Genomic DNA, 22,876 nt, shown 5'->3' on the forward strand with positions numbered 1-22,876 from the left:
GTCTATAATCTTATCTTATTTCCAGATAAGAAAATGGTATTACAGAAACATCCTAAGTTGCCAAAATATCCTAAATATTTTTTTAACTTTAAGATAAACCCCAGATCTGTCTTAACGCCTGTTTTAATCATCTGTTTCCATTGTTTTATGCAGTGATAGGCAGCACAGTTGACTACAACTAGCATGATGACGCTAGCTAGCTGCATTTATCTAACGTTACATTGAAAACGGTGCTTTGACATGTGAGTTTTTTTTTTAAACAGCGTTTTCTAAGAACTCAGACGCTGCAGACTCGATCTCCCCCGTCCCCTCTTATTACCTTTGGGTTTTAATGTTAGATTAAAACTCGTCAGATAAAATATTACAGTGATGGTGGTGAATTATGAGGAGACAGAGCTGAACGTGTGTCTGTTTATTAGGAGGAATAACGTTAGTGCGCTCGGCTAAAGCGTTTGGGAAATGAAACTGAAACTGAGGACGCTCTGAAAAACGATATTCTTCTCTTCCAGTTTATCGCACTTTAGTTTTATTTGACCTTCTTTACATCAGTAACAGTAGCTGTCCGCCTAACTAACTTGATTACGTGTTTACATTTCAGCTGTGCGCGTATGGTCTGTTGCTAGGTAACAGACATGACAGTTGGTTGTCGACTTCAATCGAGAAAGTACCAGAGCCGGTTTATAAGGAGTCTGGCCGCTTCCTATTTCCCCCGTTATATACAAAAACAGGACTGCCAAACAGCAGAGGGCGCCCACGAGTGAGTCCTCAATGAATGGGAGTAAATGGAGCTCAACAGCTAAAAACGAAAAGTTAAAATAGTTTCTAATCCCTTGCCCAGAACTTTCCTTTAATATTAGAAAGTAGAAAGATGTATTTCACAACAAAGAAAACATACCTATATATTTCCTTTTTTCTACAGCAAACGGGTTTTGGGCAGCAGGAGGCAGGCATTAGTACTAGAGTGTGATTGGCGAGCGGAGCAGCTCATTGGCTGTTCGCGCTCACTGACATCATGAACATACTCAAGGCGCCGTTTTAAACTATTATAACTCGAGTTTAAAAGCTCTTAAAAATATATCAGCAGTGTTAAAATGTTTTATGCTGTTCAGTGTTCAGGAAGTGATTTTATTCTTTTACATTTAAAATGTTTAAACATTTATAAACTATGATTTTGCTCGAATGCTCTGTATCGACCCATTAATTTTGGACTTGCTCGGGAGCGCCCTCTAGCGTGTGAAAAAGACATTGCAGTAATTCTCATCTCTACAAGGTCTCTGAAAGTACCCTCAAGTCAAAGCACTGTTTTCAGTGGAGATGAATGTAACGTCATTATGCTAGTTAACACAGTGAACTGCGCTGCCTGTCACTGCACAAAACAATAGAAACAGACGGTTAAAACAAAAGTTAAGACGCTCTGGGGTTTATCTTAAAATTAGGACAGAACTGAGGAAATTCTGTCATGATGTTTCTGTAATACTGAGTTAGGACAAGATTATGAACTTCAGAACTGTTGTTCCGTAATAGCTGCTGTCCTAAATTCAGTCCTAACTTAAGCTGTCATGGTGACTAAGCAGATAAAATAAGATTTCAGACTTAAGAAGTTTCTGTAATATGGCCCCAGATCTACTTCCACTCCCTTTGCAAACACCAAAACAGATTGTGATATCTGTTTCTAGTATAGAGACAGTAGCAGCTTACACTGAGTTCACAACGTTGGCCTAGAATACTTAAATGCAGTATAATGGGAATCTTATTTAAAGTAGTAGCTCACAAACTAAATCACCTGAGTATACTTACATCATCTTTTTAAGTGTAACAAGCATTGAATACTTCAATGTAGAATGGTGTCTAAGTGCTTAATCCATTTAATCCACGTGAAATCTTACTTGCCGCTTGCAAGGACTTCAGCCATTCAGTCAGCCTGTTCACTCTGATGAGGCCAACCTTGATTAACCCAGCAAAAAATGGATCATTCTTTCTGGATATGTGGCTTTCAGGCATTATAAAGAGTGTCAACTTCAACCAAAGCATACGGAGCAGGAAAGGAGTTCGCTCTGTACAGAGAATGCTATCAAGAACAGCTGTAGCAGAGTTTTAATTGTGAGCTTTAAGAGTGCGAAAGGTTAATTAAAGCACTCCGTGATTTTAAAACAACAAAACAGTGACCCTGATACTTCATTTGCTAAAAAGCTGAAAGAAGGGGCTGGAGTTCTGTTGCCCTTTTCAAATTTGTAGACACAGGGTGCTCTATTTAGTAACCGGGAGAAACTTTCTGAAGGTCGAAATGTCTTGTTTGCTGTTATTTGTAAACAGTGGTATAAAAAAATGGAACATTACTGACTTAGAATGAGGGTTTTTGGTGCAAAAGTTGAAGTTGAGCTTAAAACAGACCTTTTTAAAAGAAAATCTTAAAAAAACACCAGTTATAGACCTGGTTGCCTGAAATGAGTAATGTGGGTTAAAGAATAAACATTTGCATTGCAATTTCTGAGTGTCATTCAGTGTTTTGATGTTAAATTGGTTGTTTTACAGTGGTGCTGATGGGAACCAGGGGTCATAATGTCTACAACACAAATATAGCCATTTTATTTACTATCCAAAACCTCCAGTGAATATACATGTGGCTTATGTTTTTATATGTAGTGTTGATGATGGAAAAATGGGTGAAAATAGAGGTAAATCTGAAAAAAACATTCATTTTTTGGGGACTATATTGCTTGACAACACCCTCTATGTACCTTTCTGCTATGAACAAATTCTTCAGACGTCTGGTTCCTATCACCACCACTGTGACCATCACTGTGACACTGTGATTCTGACTCGGTAAAATTCTCTAGAATGAAGCATTTCACACTAAACCACTCTGAATGACTTTGTTTACAACTTAACAGTTATTCACTGAGGTTATGGGAAGTCAAAAATGAAAGGCATAAAAGTCTGCAGTTTAATCTGAGTAATAATAGTTCACTATCATTAAAATACCACTTAATTCTTCGCAAAGACTTAAATAATCCATCTCAAACTAATAAATAAACACATCTGCAGTGGCTGCAGTACTGTTTAGAAAAAGTAACACTAGTAATACACAGTGCAGTGCATGAATGAATAGACAGTGACAATTATTGGTTTTATACTCAAGCTCACTGGATTTGAAATAAACTTGGAAGACTGAAAAGAACCTTAATGGAATTACACCCATTTTTAATACACAGTCCTGCCATTTTTAAGGAAACCAAAGGTAATTTGCCTACCCAAAACATCAGATTTAGCAAAGTCACTAGTTTGGTTGATCGTTAAAGAAGCACAAGTGCACTGGTGAGATTTTCTAATGAGCTGTCCGACCTCAGGAGACCACAGCAGTGGATGACCAAACATGCATTCAATCATGAAACAAAACCGTAGAACACACTGCAGGCAGAGATGTGTCGAAGATGATCATGAAGAGATGAACACACCAGCAAGACCTAAGAGAATTCACCACGATACAAACCACAGGTGAGTCTCTAGATCAGAAAAGCCCAAAGTACATAAAACAGCCTGTATGTGCTGCAGTGAAAAGTACTGTAGACAGATACGATGAAGATAAACTGGAGTGATGGAAAGAGGAGCGCTCCGAGACAGTTAAAAAGGAACGTGCTCATCATGTCATGGGCCTGCACGGCTGCCGTCTGATCTGGAGCACTCGTCGGTATTGATGATCCGACTGCCAAAAGTAGCAGAATTCTGAAGCAAAAAAGAAGCATCTCAACTGCTCAGATCTCTCAGACAGAACAAAACGCCCCTGAACTCTCTGCATGGTGTTTTACCTTGAAGAAGATCAACGACTCAGAAACTGCTTAAGCAATTCTGAGTTTTTCACGGCCAAAGAGTAAAATATTCTTGCCTGGCCAAGTCGGTCATCTCTGGAAAAAAAAAACGCACCTAGACTTTTTTCATTCTCTGATTCTGGCAGCAGACTTTTTACTCAAAATATTCACTTAATATGTTGAAATAACTTTTCTCAAAATTTTGAGCATCTCCAAATAACCTGTCCTAAAATATATACTTTCCTGTTTTTCAATCGAATAACTCCTTATTTCATAATGTTTTGTATGTGTCTTAACTCAAAATCTCAAGACAGTAAGTCAAACATTTCCAGGCATTAATCATTAAAATGTACTACTTGGGGTAAAAAAAAAAAGTCATTATTTTAAAATACTAAGTCAAAATCTCAAGAAATGAAATCTTTATTTTGACATCATAAATCACGTTTTTAAGAATAAAAAATCATTATGTTGAGATACTAAGTCAATTTTTTTCCGAGTCACCTGACCTGAGCCGTACACTACATCAAACGAAAAGTGAAAATGTCCCAATTACAGGCTTGTCTGGATATCAGCAGGTAGGACTTTATGTTTACGGGTCAGACCTCAAAATTTCTGGCAGCAGAACGGATTTTATGGATGTTTGCCCAATTTCTTTTGCATAAAAAAGATGTGCCATTTCACCCAATATAGACTAAATATCAAGAGACAACATACTGCACTTTACCTCATATTTACCATTTCATTTCAAATCCAAAGTGCTGGCATACAGAGCCAAACCAAGAAACAATGGTCAACGCCCAATTACTTTCAGACTGCACTGTACCCTACAGGTAAGTTATAAATGTTTGCAGTGTCAAATTCTTAATGCTTTCTTTCTCTGACCACAGTGTTTCAAAAACAATCAATAGCATCAAACTCTGAGGCCCAAATTCTGGCTGGCAGGAAACATGGCCCCTTCTTTTCCTGCAGGAAACAGTTACAGGAATGCACAACCACAGCACCCACCACTCTTAGGTGTAGAGAGGAGCAACATGTAGTGAACCTCTGTGAATATGGCCATTGAAGCCTTTCAGAGCATGAGTGTGAAAAAAAGATGATATAACCTTCTTGCGAGGAATGTTCCACCCACCGTCTTCTCCAAAGAAGGTCGTTGTAGAACAGTCATACAATGCCCACTTGAATCGAATAACATCATTCAAATAAGAAAGCAGATATCTGGCCTAAAAGAGCCATAAATAAAACTTTATTCTCTCCGTTTATTAACAAGCCACAGTGCATCTGTGGCCGTCTACCACAGCGCTTAAAACTTTGAGAACAGCAGTCCTCAGGTCAAGCGACCCACTCTATACATTTCGAGCCATCTGCGAATCTCTGGGTCTTTTTCTGCGTTCAGTCCCGTCCTTTAGAAAAACAATATGCATTAATGCTGTAGCAAAGGGGTGGCAGAGCAGCAGGTCTTTCCTTTTCACTCCAGAAGGGCTGACTGAGAAAAAGCAATGGGGGGAAAAAAATAAAAACCAACAAATAATAAAATAACCAAATAAATCCTCAACCTCGTTTGACAAAGCTGGAGCAGCATGCGGCAAATTCTAAGCTTTGTGAAGTTTTTCTCCTCCCCCATGCCGAAGCCTTTTGTGTTGTATTAGCTTTAAAACATAACTGAAATTTTCAAATAATACTAATGATAACAATAAGAATAATGATAAAACCTGTAGCAGCAAAAGAGAAAGAGAGAACTAAAAGGAGTAACAGCTGAAGCAACCCTGGTTTGGAGGAAGGCATGGGTTAAAAGAGGTCCACGGGTGAGCGGCAGGGGGGCGAAGGAGGCCGGAGGGGGCTCATCTGCCGTCAGCAGGGGTGCGGCTGATGGTGAGGGAGGCCATGACGCGGCCGAAGCGCTCGCACAGCTCCAGCGTGGAGTACGAGGGCATCTTGGGCGGCTCGGCGAACGTCTTGATCTCCGTCGAGCAGTCGAGCAACTTGGGGAGGAAGTCGGTGAGCTTCTCCTGAAGATTAGCTGCAAGAGAAGGTCAGTAAATGTGAATTCAGATTTGTAAGCATTTCTTTTGCGACACGCACCTGCTTTAAATTCTCCAGTCATTGCTGGCAATTTTTTAAAGCACTGACCATCCACATATATTCAGTTCTAAATAATATTAGATTAATAATATAACTGAACAATAAAACATTAGAGAGAGGGTGTTGCTTGAGCATTCTGTTGCTTTTAAAACAACAGCTCTGCTAAACAGACAAAAAATATAATCAAATAAGCCCAGAATGTGAGAGCAAATGTAATTTAATGCTGGAAATTCCTTCCGCCACAAAAAGTAGGACCCCTTTAGAGCCATAAAACTGTCACAGTATCAGGTTCAGCTTATCTTTTTCAGTTTGCCATATTAACCTGAATGTAGTTTTGTTCCAGTCAGTCTGTAAAGCATTTAATAGCTCAGCTTGTTTGCTGAATTGCCTGTTAATTTCTGGTTAATTTCACTTTGTTAAGCTGTTCACAGCCGCAGCCTGAAAAGCTCGCTTAGGAGCAACGTTTGGAATTTGATGTAGTCCTGCTGTCAAACTCTCCTTCAAAAATCTGCCAAATGTGCTAAAGGTCAAGTATTACTTTATAAAAGTTATCCAGTGTATCCATTATCTATTTTGAATGTGCTAAAGTACTCAGTGGTTAGCTAAAGCATAAAGCGAGCTGTTACTTAGCAACCAGTGCTCAGTAAAATGATACAATTATTGGGAAGATAATGTGAGGTTACCTCAAATAACAACAAACACTTCTCTGTACTACAGCTCTGCAAAATAAACGGGATGTAAAACCTAGAAAGACATCTGCATTATGCATTTTTTAGACCGTCCCTTAAGTCAACTATTGTATAATATTCTTATACAAGTGTTACATTACCTTTAGCCAAAAATCAAATGTATATAATTGTCCCTTTACCTCGATCTAGTCGATAGGCCAAGACATGTTTGGTGTCTGAAGTTCACTTCTTTAGTTTTGCCCCAGAGCGACGAGGCTAATGTAGCTAACAAGTAGTCATGCACCAAAATGAAAATAACTGCCCAAAAAATAAATAAATAAATAAATAAATAAATAAAAACTGTCCAAAAGCCAAAAGAAAAGAATTTTACCTTATAATCTCCTGTTTTATTCATGCTAATATGACATTCTTTGCTTAACTGTATCAAATAATATGTACATGTAATGTTTTATTCCCTTTTGCTGATAAACTGATGGATTATTACAGGGCATTAATAAATCATTGTCCTACAGCAGGGTAATTTCTCTGCTGGGGGTTTTCCAGAGTATGACATGCCTTCACGGTTTCCCACAGGCGTCTATAGCTGAATTCCAGAGCTCTTCCACTGCAAAAATGGACACGTTTTTGTAATATGTAAATCATGTAGACATGCCTTGAAATGAACAGCTAGCAGTCTCTCTAGCAGGAGGAGCAAATAGCACACAAGTCGTGTTTGTATGGTTTTTAAAGAGTAGAAAAGCCCATTAACTCTGGCAGGATCTAACAAATGGTCACGTTTGCAGTAGCTTTCAAAACATAGATCAAAAAGTTCATCATCAAGTTACTTGTATTTAATATGTGATTTCCGCTGAGACTGTAATCTACAAAATTGGGCAAACGTTGGCACAATGACAGGTAGCTATACCCTTCCATTAACTACTATAGCCTCATAACGCAAAGACAACTAAAGAAGCAACCCTCAGACCCGAAGCATGTCCGATCCGATCAACAACATTTGAGGTAACAGAAAACATGTATAAATATGAAAATTCTTTAAATATTTTGCAGTTGCCTTTTGCAGACTGCAATGCCAAAACATGTTTATGTAAGAAAGTTGGAATGCCAAGCGTCAGTGTCCAGTTGGTTGTGTCTGCAGCCCTAGTTTGTGACCCTGCACTTACGCTCCATTTCCTGTCCCAGGTAGGAGCACCAGCGGTTCCTCATGTCCTCAACTGCAACCATGTCCTTCTCCTCCAGCTCGTCAACCAGCAGCAGAGGGATGCACGGCACCACCAGCTCGTTCATGATGCTCAGGCCACTGTTGACCTCCGGCTCCTCTCCGGTCTCAAACAGGGCAGCCGCGTGCTCGTTCAGCTTCTGCAGAAATCATGCACACACACACACATGCACGCATGTTATGTTCCCTCCAACCCCAGCGCTCGAACATCAAACAGCCAGAACGAGACTGAAATCAACGGACGCAAAACACTGCAAGCTCTTGGCCCTCATGTCTCTCAGAAGTGTCCTCAGCGTCCAAGAAACGCTCTGGAGTGTTTTCCTTACTGACGCAACGGCTGACGTGCCTGCTGATGCACTCATGGATTTGCGTGCAACTTCTGAGAACCCCGCGACACAAGCAACCCCATTGACCTTGGAGTCTTCTGCAAGGCGACTGCGGAACTAGGGAACTGGTGGGTGCCACGCACAAAAAAAAACAAAAAAAAAGCAGCAGAGTACATTAGCTATGTCAATGTTAGCAGTATTTTCAATTAAAGCCGAGCAGCGGGGTAAACAGCCAGGCTTGAGAGGGAGCCAGGGCCCCTGTGCGGTTCGAAAATGGCGGAGGTAAAATGAGGACAACGGCGCGGCCCCAGCGGTAATGTGTTTACACTCTCAGCAGCGCCTGCTTCCTATTCGGAGCCTGATGATTACATTATGAGCACAATGGCGGTGTAGGGTTACTGGGTGCAGGCACCCGGGCGAGGGCCGTAAAGGTCTTAGAACCAGAACACAGTGAGAAGGCTGCACAGACAGGGATATGGTTGAAGATTACCTGGTAAAGCTAATAAAAAACAGGACTGTTCAGATATGGAACCTAAACATCAATAATTAAAACAAACCTAGATGATTTAAATCACTTTAGAAATACTGTACCTTGCAAAACTCAGACTACCCTTCACTTATTTGAAAACAGTCATTAGGTACATGGAGATATAATAGATAGAAGATCATTCACTTGCACGAGTATAAGGAGAAAGTCAAAGGAAGTGAAAACCAGAAGTTTCCAAAAAAATGGATACAGAGAAAATGGGACTTAACAACTGTGCAAGACCAGGTAGACCACCACCACTGTCCCCATCAAATAAACAATACACAAAGACCTTCATTTATAGGAGAACATCCACAAGTGTTTGTCCATCCTTGCACCGTTAGAAGACAATGCAACTGACAGGATGTGTAGCTGTCAAGACGCCTTTACTAAGAAAAAGAAACAGACGGAAACAACGTGGAAAGTCTGCAAATCAAACAAAGAAGCAGGTAGTGTTCTCAGACCTCGGCATCACTGAATGTGTTTGGGAATACATGGATCATGCAAACTAACTTTGCTTGCAAATTTGTTTGAAAAACTGAAAGCAAGTCTCCTAAACAGAATTGAAAATATAATAAAGACAAAGGGTGGATACAATAAATGCTGAAGGAATGAGTATATTTAGTTTCTAAGGCTTCTGCGTAATCTTCAGCTTTTTTCCTGATGCCAAAAATGAATAACTTGGCTGTTTTGACTGGAAATTAAAAAGGAAGGGTGGTCTGACTTTTGCACAGTACTGTACACTAGATCCCAAAGCAGCTTTCGCCTATATGGCACTGCTAATGAGCTCAGATGTAGAAGAAAAAGAACAGAGAGATATAGTAAGGCCTGCATGAACCAGTGCTACGGGGAAAAAAATAAGTCAAAGCATTATGAAGTTTCTGAAGGGAGTCACCCTCATTTGCTGATCTGATTTTCCCTAAAAGGAATATTTTGTCTTTTTTTCTACATTTCCCAAAGGCCTCATCAGTATGACGCATTTGAATTCTATGTTTCATTTGCACACAGGCGCAGTGGTTTAATCTTTTATTTGCATGAGTGCTCTATATTTATTGCATTTGGAAAAATAACTGAGGAAATGGAGAGAGAGAGAAAAAAAAATAATCATCATATGACTTTGATACAATTTTATGTCCTTTATATTTCCATTTCTGATAACTCACAGCATACGTGGTTTAACTTTTAATGCAGTGATTATGTCATGTGCTGGTTTAAAGTGCTCCTTCCACACAGCTCGGAGATGCATTTCAGCAGGAGGTGAGCTGGTTCTAGCAATGAATGAAAGGGTGAGCTGTAGCTAAAGCAGACAAACTCACCAGCAGGCACTCTCTGCGGTAATGGGCTATAAGCTCTTCATCATGGCCTCTGTATGGGCCTTTGGAGAGGAGCTCTTTGTTGTACTGATAGGTGTAGATCAGGTACATCAAGGCCTCCACATAACTGAAATGAAAAGAAAAGCAGGTTGACGTGACTATAAAGAACGCATATATTCATATCAACAGGCAGAAATGTACAGCTAACAGACTCTGAACAATACAAAATATGAAAACTGAAAATGAAGCTTTAATATGAGGTTTATCTGGGCATCCAGTCACACAATTGTCAGAAACATTGCAATCATTCCAATTAAGCATTAATTTAACATTTTAATTAAAAGTTTTACATTTCTCACTGGGCTTGAACGCTGCCATTGTAAAGAGAAGTAAACACACATAATAGAGGCTGTGCTGCCCCCTAGTGCACATAAATATGGAACGCCCCATTTCCAACTAGGCAATAGCAGAAACACTCCTTTTTTAACGAAAATAAATCTAACTTACACAATTTTCCCCCAGACATAGTTGATTGGCCAAGACATGTTTAACTCCTAGGATCTCCATCAGCTCAGCTGGTGGAAGATCATTTTCATACATACTCATCAACACTGGAATAGCATTCCAGACAATATTAGGAACGCAAGCTCAATAGGTATTTTAAATTAGACTAAAAACCTAAAAAATCCTGTTTTCTGTTAAGAGCAGTGTTTTTTTCTTATTTTAATTTACAACATATTATTTTTACCTTTCCAGTGTTTCACTTATATCCCTGAGAAAAGTACTACATAAATAAAGATTATTATTACTATTATTACCACTACTACTACTTATTTTGGTGTCCCAAGTTTAGCGCTGGAGCTACAAGGCTAATGTAGCTAAGAAGACACTAGTCAACAGTCACCCAAATCTTTTCCATAAATACTTCCACAGCTTTTTCCAGCCAGTTCAAATCGCCCCTCTTCATTAACGCTGCACAGGCTGGTGAATGTGGTTTAGAACACAGCATGACTTATGGTGAACTAAGACCAATCAAACCTCACGGTGTAGCTGAACGCAGTAGGCAGCCATTTTTTGAGAGCAATAATTACAGAAAGGTTTGGGTGACTTGTATTGATTTGTAGTGTTTGATAGCCCAGTTAGCTCCAGCGCTAAACTAAAGAAGCAAAATATGGCCACCAAACATGTCCTGGTTGATCGAGTACATCTGTTCTAGGTGGAAAACTGTGTGATTTTTGCTGAACCATTACTTTAAGAATGTCCACCGACAAAGACGATGTAAGAACAGAAACAGATCGCTGCATTTACCTTTTCTTTTGAAACAGCTCTAAGCCAATCATTAGGAAGATTGTGGTCTCTCTGAAATTCCTGTAGTCCTGATGCCACATCTATGTACATAAATGGGGGGAAAAAAAAGTCGATATGTGACTTCAATGTTATGGAACACATAGTTAATGGGTACAGAACAGCTAAGAACATCTTGTGAAGCTTTAAAATGACAAACCAACAAATAGGCGGTTTGTGACAGCTGGAAGGGGAGGGTGGGATATAAATATACATATAAATAATATATAAATAAATATATAAATAAATAAATAAATAAAAACACAGCTGACCTCGTACTCCTCCATGTTAACTTCGTCCGGCTTAATGAGATCGAGCTTTGCGCGCGCCACTTTCATGATGCTCTTACATCTGAGGGAGAAGGGAGAAAGCACATCGCCATTAGAGCGCAGTCTGCGCGGGGGGTGGGGGGTGATGGGGGGGTGACTCATGAGGTAATCTGTGGAATGAGATGGCGAGCCGTGTCTCTAGGCCTCGCGCTGGGGGCATGAATCATTCTTTATTACTGAAAACAAAATGGAAACGGCTCTCTGGAGCTGCGTGTTTGGGCCACACTCACATAAATCTAATTATATTCCTCAAAATAGAGGAGGGGGAAATCAATTCACTTATGAATATGGATTACGTGGCACACTTGGCCGTGTGCGGTGCATGGTGAATGCCCATGGGAGGAAGCGATTGGGCTCTGACACAAGGACCTTTTAGGCGACGAGACAGGCAGGAACAAAAGAAGCAGAGCATTATTGGCTGGTTAACAGATAGAGACGGGCTCAGATCTTCATATAATGTTGTACAGAAAAGCTCCGGTCCAAAAGACATGCTGCCTGGCCAGTAATCTCAACTGACAGTGTGACGGATCAGAATGGACTGCAACTATTTAAAGGAATACTTCAGCGTTTTTCAACCTAATCTCTATCTGTTGCATCTCTATAGCATGGCTGATTACCATGGATAACAATTTTGACACGCTTCATTGTACTTAGCAAAAGAAAAGAGAACCCATTGACTCAACACTCACTTAGAGTAGAAGCCAATGGGCAGATGCTGAGGCAGCTGTTAAACTTTTGATGCTGGGTGGTAATGAAGTCTGCCACTAACAAGGGTGCGCCTTCTCTAAAACACGCCCTTAAATTCTTCTAGCCTGTGCTCTATTGACTTGTGAAGCAGCGATGGAGACAATCCGCGTCTGAGTAACATACAGACCTGACTCGGGACTCGACTCGAACATGCGCTTAACAGACTGGTGACTTGACTCAGACTTGCGTCTAAATGACTCGTGACTTGACTTATCTGACTCATGTACTTCACCGACATTAAAGCTAACCTCATCCTTTCATAAAAGTGAAAGTGGCAAAACCTGAATATTATCCCAGAGGAAAGATAACCTTGTCCTTGCCCTGGACGTAGTTATGGAAAAAGCTTTTTTTTTTACCCTCAGTATTTACGGGGTTTAGTGCTTCAGTTCTGTCCTTCAGACTGAAGGTTTTTCTGTAATGAAAGGCTTGTTATTTAAAGCCGTATTGAACCTGACAGGTGCAGCAAATAACGAGGCTGAAATTCTCTACTAAAGACACAAGATTCGGACTCACACTCACACCCCAGAGACTTCAGACACAAATCTGATCCACGCCCCCGAGACTTGACTCGGACTTGCACCCCCGAGACTCTAGACTCGACTCAGACTAGTAATCCAGAGACTTGGGACTCGACTCGGACTCGCCCCAGAGATTCTGGACTCGACTCGGACTCGCACCCCAGAGAATTGGGACTCGACTCGGACTTGCACCCCAGAGACTCCAGACTTGACTCTGACTTGCAGCCCAGCGACTCAAAGCTTGACTGACTCGCACCCCCGAGATTCGAGACTTGACTGACTTGCACCCCCGAGACTCGACTCAAACTCGCACCCCAGAGACTTGAGACTCAACTCGGTCTCACACCCCAGAGACTCAAGACTTGACTTGGACTCACGTGAAGTGACATGATCATCTCTAGTCTGGAGTAGAACCAAGTAGCTCGAGTGCAAATCCAATAGCTCGCCTTTGAAAATGGCAGCCAATTCATTCCCACATCACATTTAGTCTGAATCATTCTGGTCTGGTTTAATGAACATTTTTCCCTTGCAAGACGTAATGCGTACTTACATTACTTCTAATGTGTTCTCTGAATACTCGACACACATCTACATGCTTCACCTGAGCTTTGTGGGAGACTCACGTCATACCCACAGGCTATCGACAGGCCTGTTGTCTGTCAGACAGCACTGACCAGCTCACTATTGCCCACTAGTTTGAGGGGAACTTCACAAGGTGTTGGATTGACTTCCGATCTTTGTTTCCACCCACATTTAGCCCACGTTTTCTCAAGGCTGTCTCCAGTACGAGAAAAGGTGACAAAAATCTCCTGTAGAGGGATCTGGTGGCGTTTTTTTCCTGATGCATTCTGAGACTAAAACACAGGGGTAACTGCTGTAGAATTATTTAGTTTGTTGAGTTCAACAACTACGCAAAATACAAATTATTTTCAAAATATTGTAAAATTTTTAGGTAAATTTATTAAAAACTGTTGCTTTCTATACCATAAAATATAGCAGTTAATTCCTCTTGAGACCCCACATGTATCATACATAGAGGCCATTCTAAAAACGTTCCCGTCATTTGTGTTCTACTGGCTCTATAACGGCACATGTACGTGGTTCCCCATGGTTGCCACTTGCAATGTAATTTTTGTAGACAGTTGTAAAGCTCTGAGTTCACAGAAATCGACATGTTCTACATTAATTTCAGACACAAACTAAATCTAAGCTTACTGTTTTTTTGCTAACAATGCCATTTTATACATTCAAATATATTTATATCTATACATTTTTGGCCCATAGTTTGAAAGCTACTGAAGAAAGAAATCTGAATATGTGAAAATGAAACCAACTTCACTGCATTACTGTTGGTAGTAACTGACTGCACCACACAGATGCAGCAAATAAGGAGAGGTTGAAAAGCTCCTTTGTTGTATTCCTATAGGATCACTTGACTGGGGACAACTTTTAACCATTCGGGGCAAAAGAAGCTTTTGACCGTACCTCTCGTCAAAGCCGAGGTTTCTGTCTGCGAACTGCATGAGGAGGGTTCTCTCCAAGATCTTTTTGGGCGCCTGGTTCTGGATGAAGTAAACGATGACATGCTGTAGCCGGTGGTCATTCTGAGGAGGCGTGTCTTCCTGGGCTAACCTCAGCAAGCGGGTGTATTCAACTTTAATCGCCTTCAAGCCAAAAAGAAAAGAGAAAAAGGGATGGAGGGTGTGGGAAAGAGAGAGAGAGAGAGATGGAAAAGGAGAGAGGGAGGCGGAGTGTGGGTGAAAGAAGAAAGAAAGAAAGACATACTGTTAATTATCAAGGCCACATTAAAAAATACTGAACATAAGTGCCTCAGGCACAAAGCCATCATGAGAGGGAAAAAAGGCAACCCTGTCTGACAGGATCATCTGACAGAACACAAATTAGTTTAGTCCATGATGTGGTGATTCATACTTTTACAAATGGACCCCTTTGACATGGTTTGATGTACAAATTCACTGCTGTAAGACTTACATACAGCTAACAGTGAAGAAAAGCAAGCAATTGTAGTATTTATTGCCCATCAGTGCCAACATCCCCAATTTATATATTACAACATATCTAAGCACATTAAAACATGTAAACCTTAAGCGATCTTTAAATCACATTCGTGAGTAGGTCTGTTCATTTAAGTGCATTGTAATTTATCGGCTGAGTGAATATATGCATATTCACACATGTTTTGTGCATACTTAAGAGTGGACAAATGAATTTTTCATTAACGATGAGGGAGAGAGGGGTGCAATGAATGAGTAATAGACGTTGGAGATCAGTTTCCGAAAAACTGAAAAACAGATGGTGGCCCCCACTGGGACGATCCTGATCAGAGCAGTGAGAGTTGTGCGAGTTCGTCCACAGTTGATGATCATTTGTCAACTACATTCCAACACAGGCACAATCACAGCACACAGCAACACACAATTAGTGTCTTAAGAGCCATCAGTCATTCTGGTTTATTCCGCAGTCAAGGTGACACCACCAATCAAAATGACAACGCCATACAGATGTAATGAAAGCTAGAACGGATTTCACAAAAAGGGGAGGGCCTCAGACAGCCATGCCCAGCAGGCAATTAATATCACATCTTCAAAACAAAAAATAAACAAAAAAATAAATAAATATATAAAATAATAAAAAAATAATGGCAAAACACACTCACCAAAAGGAAACTGCAGACACTGAACTTTGAGATGTTCATTCACTGTATATGTATTCGATAACTATTCAGTGCTTGGCCTAAAAGTAGACGCTCTATGTATGGAAGGTTCAGTGCTTTTTTCAGCTGTAACTATACTGTACTTTAAATCAATCTATAACAATCTGATTTCAATCCAATAAACATCTGCGTTCAGACGATGACGTGTTTGTCATTTTCTGCCATAATATTGTGCCGCCAATCAAGCACTGTAATACTACTCTTATCTTTTTTTCCACTGCACAACCAAAAACAAGAGCTGGCCCACCAGAACTTAGTTCTTGTTCATTTTCTACCCTGCTTGAAAATGAAACAGTTATAATACACTTTAGAGCGTCTTTGGTAATAATTCTAAAATTCAGCATATCACTCTAGCTTGCTTACTAGTCATGTAGTAGTGCTTGGTGATTTTATCACCACCTGGAAAAATAAAGATCTCACCAAATTGTTGTATAGCTGAAAAGAGGAGAACACTTGAGTTCCATTAGGTCCTTAATCTTCAGTATTGGCCAAAGAAAAAGCACAGCTCCAGTTTTCTGGTGCCAAAGGTTTTAGTGCTTTATGCAGTGGAAAAATGCAGTAGCATTGATGTTTATATTCTGGTATCGTGACAACCCTACCCTAGAGTCTACGAGAGAGAGTCTGCAGTGGAGACACAGACAGAATGACCAGGCAAAAGAGATGAGGGGTGCATGCAGAGGTTAGCACAGTCACTGGGGCTGCAGTCACTGATAATGGATGCATTACGGAAGTACCTTGAAGAAGGCTGCTTCAGGCCCACACTTGTCATACACACTCCTGGATTTGCCAATGGCCATTATAATACCCTGCATGTTTGGCGTCATCATTGTCTGCCCAAGGAAGGAAGCACGTTACTACGGAATATACACAGTCCATTGGGCTAGCAACATGCTAATCGCATCATGTATGCACTGCTGGCTGTATTGTTTAAGTATCACAAAGACACAAGCATTCATACACTCATACACCACAAGTGTTACACTGAGAGTGTCAGTGGGTGCGCGACATGCTCGTGTCCTACACGTCATGCAAAAACCAAGAAATCAAAACTGACTGATCAAAAGTTTTTTGGCTTGACACTCGCCTGATCGTATCAAATGGCCCATTTCTAAGAAAACCAAAATTTTCTTGCTTTCTTTAAAATAAAGAGTTTTTTGTAGGATATAAACACTGTTAACTGTAAAAACAGCCCATTGTGAACTCACCACTTTTGGGATATCACAAAAAGCAACACAAGTACATGTATCTGTCTATTCAGCTTACAGCAGTTTAGTCCCACCCATTCGTACAATATTAAGTGTTTCATCCTGGACTACTTTTTAAATGAGGCAGAGCCAATCAGAACAGAGATCATTTACATACGTCAATCTTACAGACACATTAACAGAAACAGTTTATTTCTAAGAGATGGGGCAAAAGAATAGTCATGTAAAATGAATGATGGCTGTTTTTGTTGCATAAAACCACAAAAATGCCATAAATGGAAAATAAAATACATGTAAATGTAGGAAATGGACCCGGTAAACATGAAAATCAAAGTTTACCTTCTGAGTTCATCTCCCTGGTCATTCTAAGTACAATTCTCCATATCAGTTAAAGTCGTAAATTCTTGTTTAAAATTTATATGAAAATTTTATATGACATGGAGAATCGTCACCTGTTTTTTATTATTATTTATTTATTATATATTTATTAAATATTAGCAAATAATATTATTCACTTTCCTGCCACCTCCATTCACCATCGAGTGAAAACTCTCAAAAACTCAAATCGGTTTCACTCTCAAATGTCCCAATATAGAAAGAAAATGTTTTATGATTTCCCCTTATTTCCTGTTGACTTTAAGAACAACTGTCTTGTGCTTTTTGTGTCTTTTGGCTTATTTACTGAAAACTTTACTTCACTTTATGCTCCTGGGTCAATGTACTGCTATTTGTTCATTAGATTTTACAGACGGCACAAAATTAAACAGGATCAACAATTTTTAGGTGGCACAACCGCACATTGGTATAATTTTTTTTTTTTTAATGTTATTTACAACTACTGAAAATGTGTACGTTATAAAAAACATATTTGCATGGTTTTGCAGGGGGTCACACTACTTGACTGAACTAAAGTGAAACAGCCAAACCATGACACAAAAATAATCATTTTTCAGTATTTGTGAAAGGACTACTGAACTTGGCATTCCAACTGAAGGCTAGCCTCCCTCTTCTTTCTTTAAAGCAGACTAAAAGTCCTTTGTTGGTAGTTGTGCCCCATGACATTTGAGAAAATCCAAGTTTATGAACAAGGTTTGCTTCTAGTTGAACACTTTTAAAGCTGCCCTACTTTGCAACATGTGATTTGGAAGTTTCACACAAAAACCTAAATATAAATTATCAACCATTTGATGACAAAATGACCCCTTTTAATACTTCAATTAATCTGCATATATAGTTGGATGGTCGCAGCCAACAACTTTACAATTCAGGAGGCATAAAAGCCTAAAAGGAATTTTAATTCACTGAAAATGTATTTACATAAAAGAGGCACTGCAGAATAATGCAATAGTTGTCAGGTATTTATTAAATTATTTCATAGAAAAAGAGTCACGTCATTGACCCCCCACTGCAGAACATGCAGTCTAGTGTGTCAAAACTTCAAGACACCTAGCTTTTCAAAAGCTTTAGTTCAATTTTGATTCAAAAGATTATTTCAAACGGACGTTTCCAGTAAAATAAAATAAAAAGCAGTGCAGACCTTGACAGGACCCCTGACGGAACGGGAGGAACTGAAAGAACGACTGGCAGAAGTTCTACCTTACATAATAATAAGGCTAAAAGCCATAGATTTTATCTCCTTGCTGTGATGTCACTCATCAGCACTCAAACCTTTCAGATGCCAAAAGAATTTCAATATGAGCTTTTGTCAACAGATTGGAAAACCGTCAAATCATTATTAGGCTAAACCTGTTCTTCATTCCAAGAACGACAAAACATAAAACTGAGTGTTGAAGCAAAACATACCTAAAGGATTAGGATTAGCACAGAGCTGCTTAATGTTAACAGAAGCATTGCAGGTACTTTAACTGAAAACTAAAAGCAAATATCAAGCATTACTCAAACAATTTCCAAAGAAGCCAAGGTGTCCCCTAAGTTTTGGAAGCATACCACCTGAGAAGTGTGCATTCTATTTTTTTGGCAGCACTGTCTTGTTTCTCAAAGCACTTCATTTGCTCCTGAACTCTGTGCACTGGTCACTCATAGGAGAAAGAGCGACCTCTACTGTCTGATCTCCTCCACTCCTGGAAATGGGGCCAAAATCATGGACCCTGCACTGATAACTATGGGAAGCGGCATCGCTACGATTCAGTCTGACCTGCAGACCTCACATTCACATTCTGCCAGAGTTTGCACTCGTATGTTACTCTAATTTGAAACAGCTCAATCAAACATGCCAATGAGGAATGGAAGCTAATAGCCACCAATTGTTATCATTTTGTATGATCAGTATTAGCGAGGCGCCGATTATCACTGATAACGATCCCTGAGCCGAACTCTATCAAACCTTCATATCAGATAGGTGCTTATAAATCCTGATATTTATAGCATTTCACTTTTTTAATACATTATTTTGGTAAAATAAAAGTAATACATTCAAATAAACTTGAACGGTTTATCTTTAAATGCTTTATTAAATGTGATGTACTGAAATCCTTGCTGTCAGTGTCTCGCTTTGAAATACTGGAATTACAAATTTTGCAAAGAGCATTTTTAATACTGCATCTCCCAAGCGTGAAATAGTCCTGCACTGTCGACATGCTGAAATTCCCTTACAGGTACGCTCTAGACCCAGTATCATTGCAGCACTTATCAGTCACGATTACTATGCTGAGTATGTCATTAGCATAACACTGACGGCTCTACAATTTCACTCAGTGTTAGCAACACCATCTAGTCTTTCAGAATGTGTCTAGTTATGCAGCCAAAACAGTATCCTCACAAACTGCCCACAATCTTTTTTCTGTTAAGCCCAAACCACACTTTAATTTCTGCACTAAAAGCTTTGCAAACTTAAATATAAAGCCAGCTAGACAAGATAAAAAAAGCAAAGATGATCTGAAGCTGCCTAAATATAGCCATGATGACAAAAACATGAACTAATATGAGGGACAGAAAATGCAGCAAGGCACAAATGAGCTTCCTTAAAAGAGCAACATAAGATCAGGCCAACAGGTGCATAAGCAGCAACAACAGTCAGTTTTCTATTTGGAAAAATGTACTGTACACTAATATGCGTGACTGGAAAACTGATGCATTTCTTTAAAAGAGCATAATGCAAAAGTACAATTCTGACGCTTTGAACTGCAGTGTAAGATTTAAATCAGCAGTACTGGGTTTCCCGAAAGCATCTTAGCACAATGATCATGCTGGAAACTTAACTAGGGATGTCCCGATCCAGGTTTTTATCCAGGACCTTGATGATGAGTATCGGCCAATGCCAGTCTAATCTGGTATTGCATTTTCATAGACAATACAGCCTCATCATTTAGGTAAGATATGTTAGTCTGCTAATAAATACTACAGTTTATAGTATGTTTTTAGGAAATGTTCTATTTACTGGCCTACTTTTTTTAATTGATCAATTTTATTGACCTCCCTGATGATTTGGCTACCAGTTTAAAATGCTGTGTTAAAATCACTTCATTTTTGATATGTGCATAATAACACAGTCTGAACTAATATGTTTTGCTTTTTTGTGGACTGCTACCATTTTTGTGTCGTGACCATGTTATGAATTCACACTGCTTTAACACACGGCAGCCTGCTCCTCTCTCTTGTTCTGAATGCCCTGTGAATTGCTGGTTGTAACCCTGAAGTGCTGCTGGTAAAAAATGCTTTTGTTTTGAACCAGTCGTGTCTCGCGAGTGAAGAACGTTGTGAAAGTGTTCTACAATACTTTGGTGGCAAGACGCTTTCGGCATATTTTGGCAGATACGTGATCCATTACAATATGCCTGGATTGGCCCCCATCTGGAATGAATTGGGACATCACTAATCTTAACACCAACTAGTCTCGCGGGGCCAGACACGATCCAGAAAGAACACATAGGGACAATCATGAAAAATGTGGGGCTAAATGTGGGCGGGAACGTAGACTTATAAGGCTAGGAACGAACTTCTGTGAAAGTTCTAAAATAAATCCAACGGCTTGTGAAGGTGGAGCTCAAAGAAGGAGGCGATGGTGAGCTCGCCAATTTTGTCCAACCAACAACAAGCCTGTTGTTGGCCCACGTAAGTTAGCTTGGCTGAAAAGTCCCCTAAAAAAAGTCCTTATTGGAAAGTCGGTCCACTCAAGAGCAAATTAAGGACATATTACATGCAGTAAAAATAAACACTACCTCTAAGGATAAAAAACATTCCACTAAACTATAGACTACACATTAACTTCAGAAGATATAAGCCACTTTTCTCTTAAGATACAATACTTGCTGTCCTCTAAAAAAAGCACTGGAAGTGGTTCACTGCTAAAGCTTTTGTTAATTAAGCACAACTCAGAGAAAGCTAAATAAAACTGCTCCTAAAACATTGTTTATAGAGATGAGTCTGCTAGTTAGCTTGTTTTGCTCGTTATCAAGTGTATTCTGGATATTCAAGAAGGAATCTGGAGGTGGATTTTAGAGGGTGCTCATTCTCAGCGGTATATTTCGCCACAATTCAGCCTCAAATGTTTAACAAGTCCCCGGACGTGTATTCTGGCTACAAGATCATGTTTGGCCCCGCTAGACTATACACCAAAATGCATTTGGGAAACTGGACTTTGAGGTGAGTAAGCAATGATAATAATTCCTATATATTGAAATAATGTACAGAGAAGCCTCCTGCAGCTCTGGCATTTGTAAGAGCAGATCGATAAGCATGGCAGTGCATGCATATAAGCTTTGCTGCTGCCCACGTCTCACACAGCCACTACTATGTCAATGGTCACTGGCAGGAAGAGGTTCTACCTCATCGTCATACCCCCCTTCTCGTGACTGAATGACGAAGGTTCCTACGTGAGGGATGGCCACCTCCACCACCCGGGGTGGGGGGGCTGGGGTGGAGGCGGGGCCATCCTGCACTGTGTCAGGGGGAGGGGTTTGGGGAGGGGTCGCATTGGACTCGGCCTGCAAGGACAGAGGTGAGGAAATGGTGCAAGAAGACTGAACAGAGAGACAAACAAAAGACAAATAGCTGGGAGATATGGGAGACAAAATGAATGGACGAAGTGCAAAAAATATGACGTAAATAAACAGATAAATAAATAAATAAAATCACACCCTATTACAATCCAGGTCACCTACACAGATAATTCACTCCAATTCATTTCTCTCTATTATGAATGACCTGTTAGTAGACATTAATCTGTATCCCCAAGGATAAATTATCCCAAGAGCAGAGAGAACTATTTAAAGTGGGGAAAAAATGCTAATTGTTTTGAAGACGTCTTTCCTGATTTAGCTTGTTTCAGAACCAATTGGAAATGAACTAAGCACTAACAAAAGCAATACCCAAGTAACTGAATGCAGTTTGAGCTCTCAAAGCCTGTGGATTACTTTCCAGCCCCCCATGACCAAGTCAAAGGCTCCACCCTCACAAAGGTAGAAAAAAAGTTGTCAAAACACTACAACCTGAATAATTTGAATACTCAAGTATTCGCTTGATACACTGGTATCTGTTTCTCTGCTTAGCATTCGGAAATGAATAAAGTTACTCAGCACAGCTGAACAGTTATTGTTAGTATATAAAATGTTAAAATAAATATATATCTAGTTTAGTAGAATTCATGCTGGGGATCTCAGACATTACATAAAATACATTAAAATACACCATCTACATTTACAGTACTCTGTACAAGTCAGAAACCACCCTTTCATTTATTTAATTTCCAGTCAAAATGTCCATCAAGTACAAGTACAAGCATTAGGTTTTCGGGAGAAATATCTGAGGAGATTAGATAGAAGATATTCAAAGAAAAATAAGTAAAAAAAAGGAGTTTCTAAAACTGGCATTCAAAAAACGATTAAAATATAAAGAGAAAACAGGACTCCTAACCAAAACTGTCCCCAACAGAAAGAAAAGGTGTTCTTGTCCATCCTTGCACTGTGAGAAGATAACTCAACACTATGGTTCTCACCTCAACATCACTGAATGTGTCTGAGATTACTTGGATTGTGAGAAGCAGAAAATGCAACCAACTTCTAAGACTGAACTTTGGAGGTGTGGAA

The 22,876-nt window shown here is 39.8% G+C and overlaps 1 protein-coding gene across 2 annotated transcripts in view; it reads right to left on the minus strand.

Moving 5' to 3' along the window:
* Nucleotides 1-4,531: 4,531 nt before the first annotated feature.
* Nucleotides 4,532-22,876, minus strand: part of usp25 (ubiquitin specific peptidase 25) — a 48,977-nt gene continuing 30,632 nt past the window's right edge. Inside the window, exons 19-26 of one of the 2 annotated variants that reach the window (XM_036594533.1) lie at nucleotides 21,617-21,775; nucleotides 16,362-16,457; nucleotides 14,379-14,557; nucleotides 11,572-11,650; nucleotides 11,264-11,343; nucleotides 9,959-10,082; nucleotides 7,735-7,930; nucleotides 4,532-5,823 (exon numbers count right to left, since the gene is read on the minus strand). In XM_036594533.1, coding sequence (XP_036450426.1) covers nucleotides 5,645-5,823; nucleotides 7,735-7,930; nucleotides 9,959-10,082; nucleotides 11,264-11,343; nucleotides 11,572-11,650; nucleotides 14,379-14,557; nucleotides 16,362-16,457; nucleotides 21,617-21,775 — 1,092 coding nt within the window. In that variant the 3' untranslated portion in view covers nucleotides 4,532-5,644. The remainder of the gene's footprint in view (nucleotides 5,824-7,734; nucleotides 7,931-9,958; nucleotides 10,083-11,263; nucleotides 11,344-11,571; nucleotides 11,651-14,378; nucleotides 14,558-16,361; nucleotides 16,458-21,616; nucleotides 21,776-22,876) is intronic. The other variant, XM_036594534.1, reaches the window with a different exon arrangement.

This window comes from Colossoma macropomum, unplaced genomic scaffold, assembly GCF_904425465.1.
Source record: "Colossoma macropomum unplaced genomic scaffold, Colossoma_macropomum, whole genome shotgun sequence".
Lineage (NCBI taxonomy): Eukaryota > Metazoa > Chordata > Actinopteri > Characiformes > Serrasalmidae > Colossoma > Colossoma macropomum.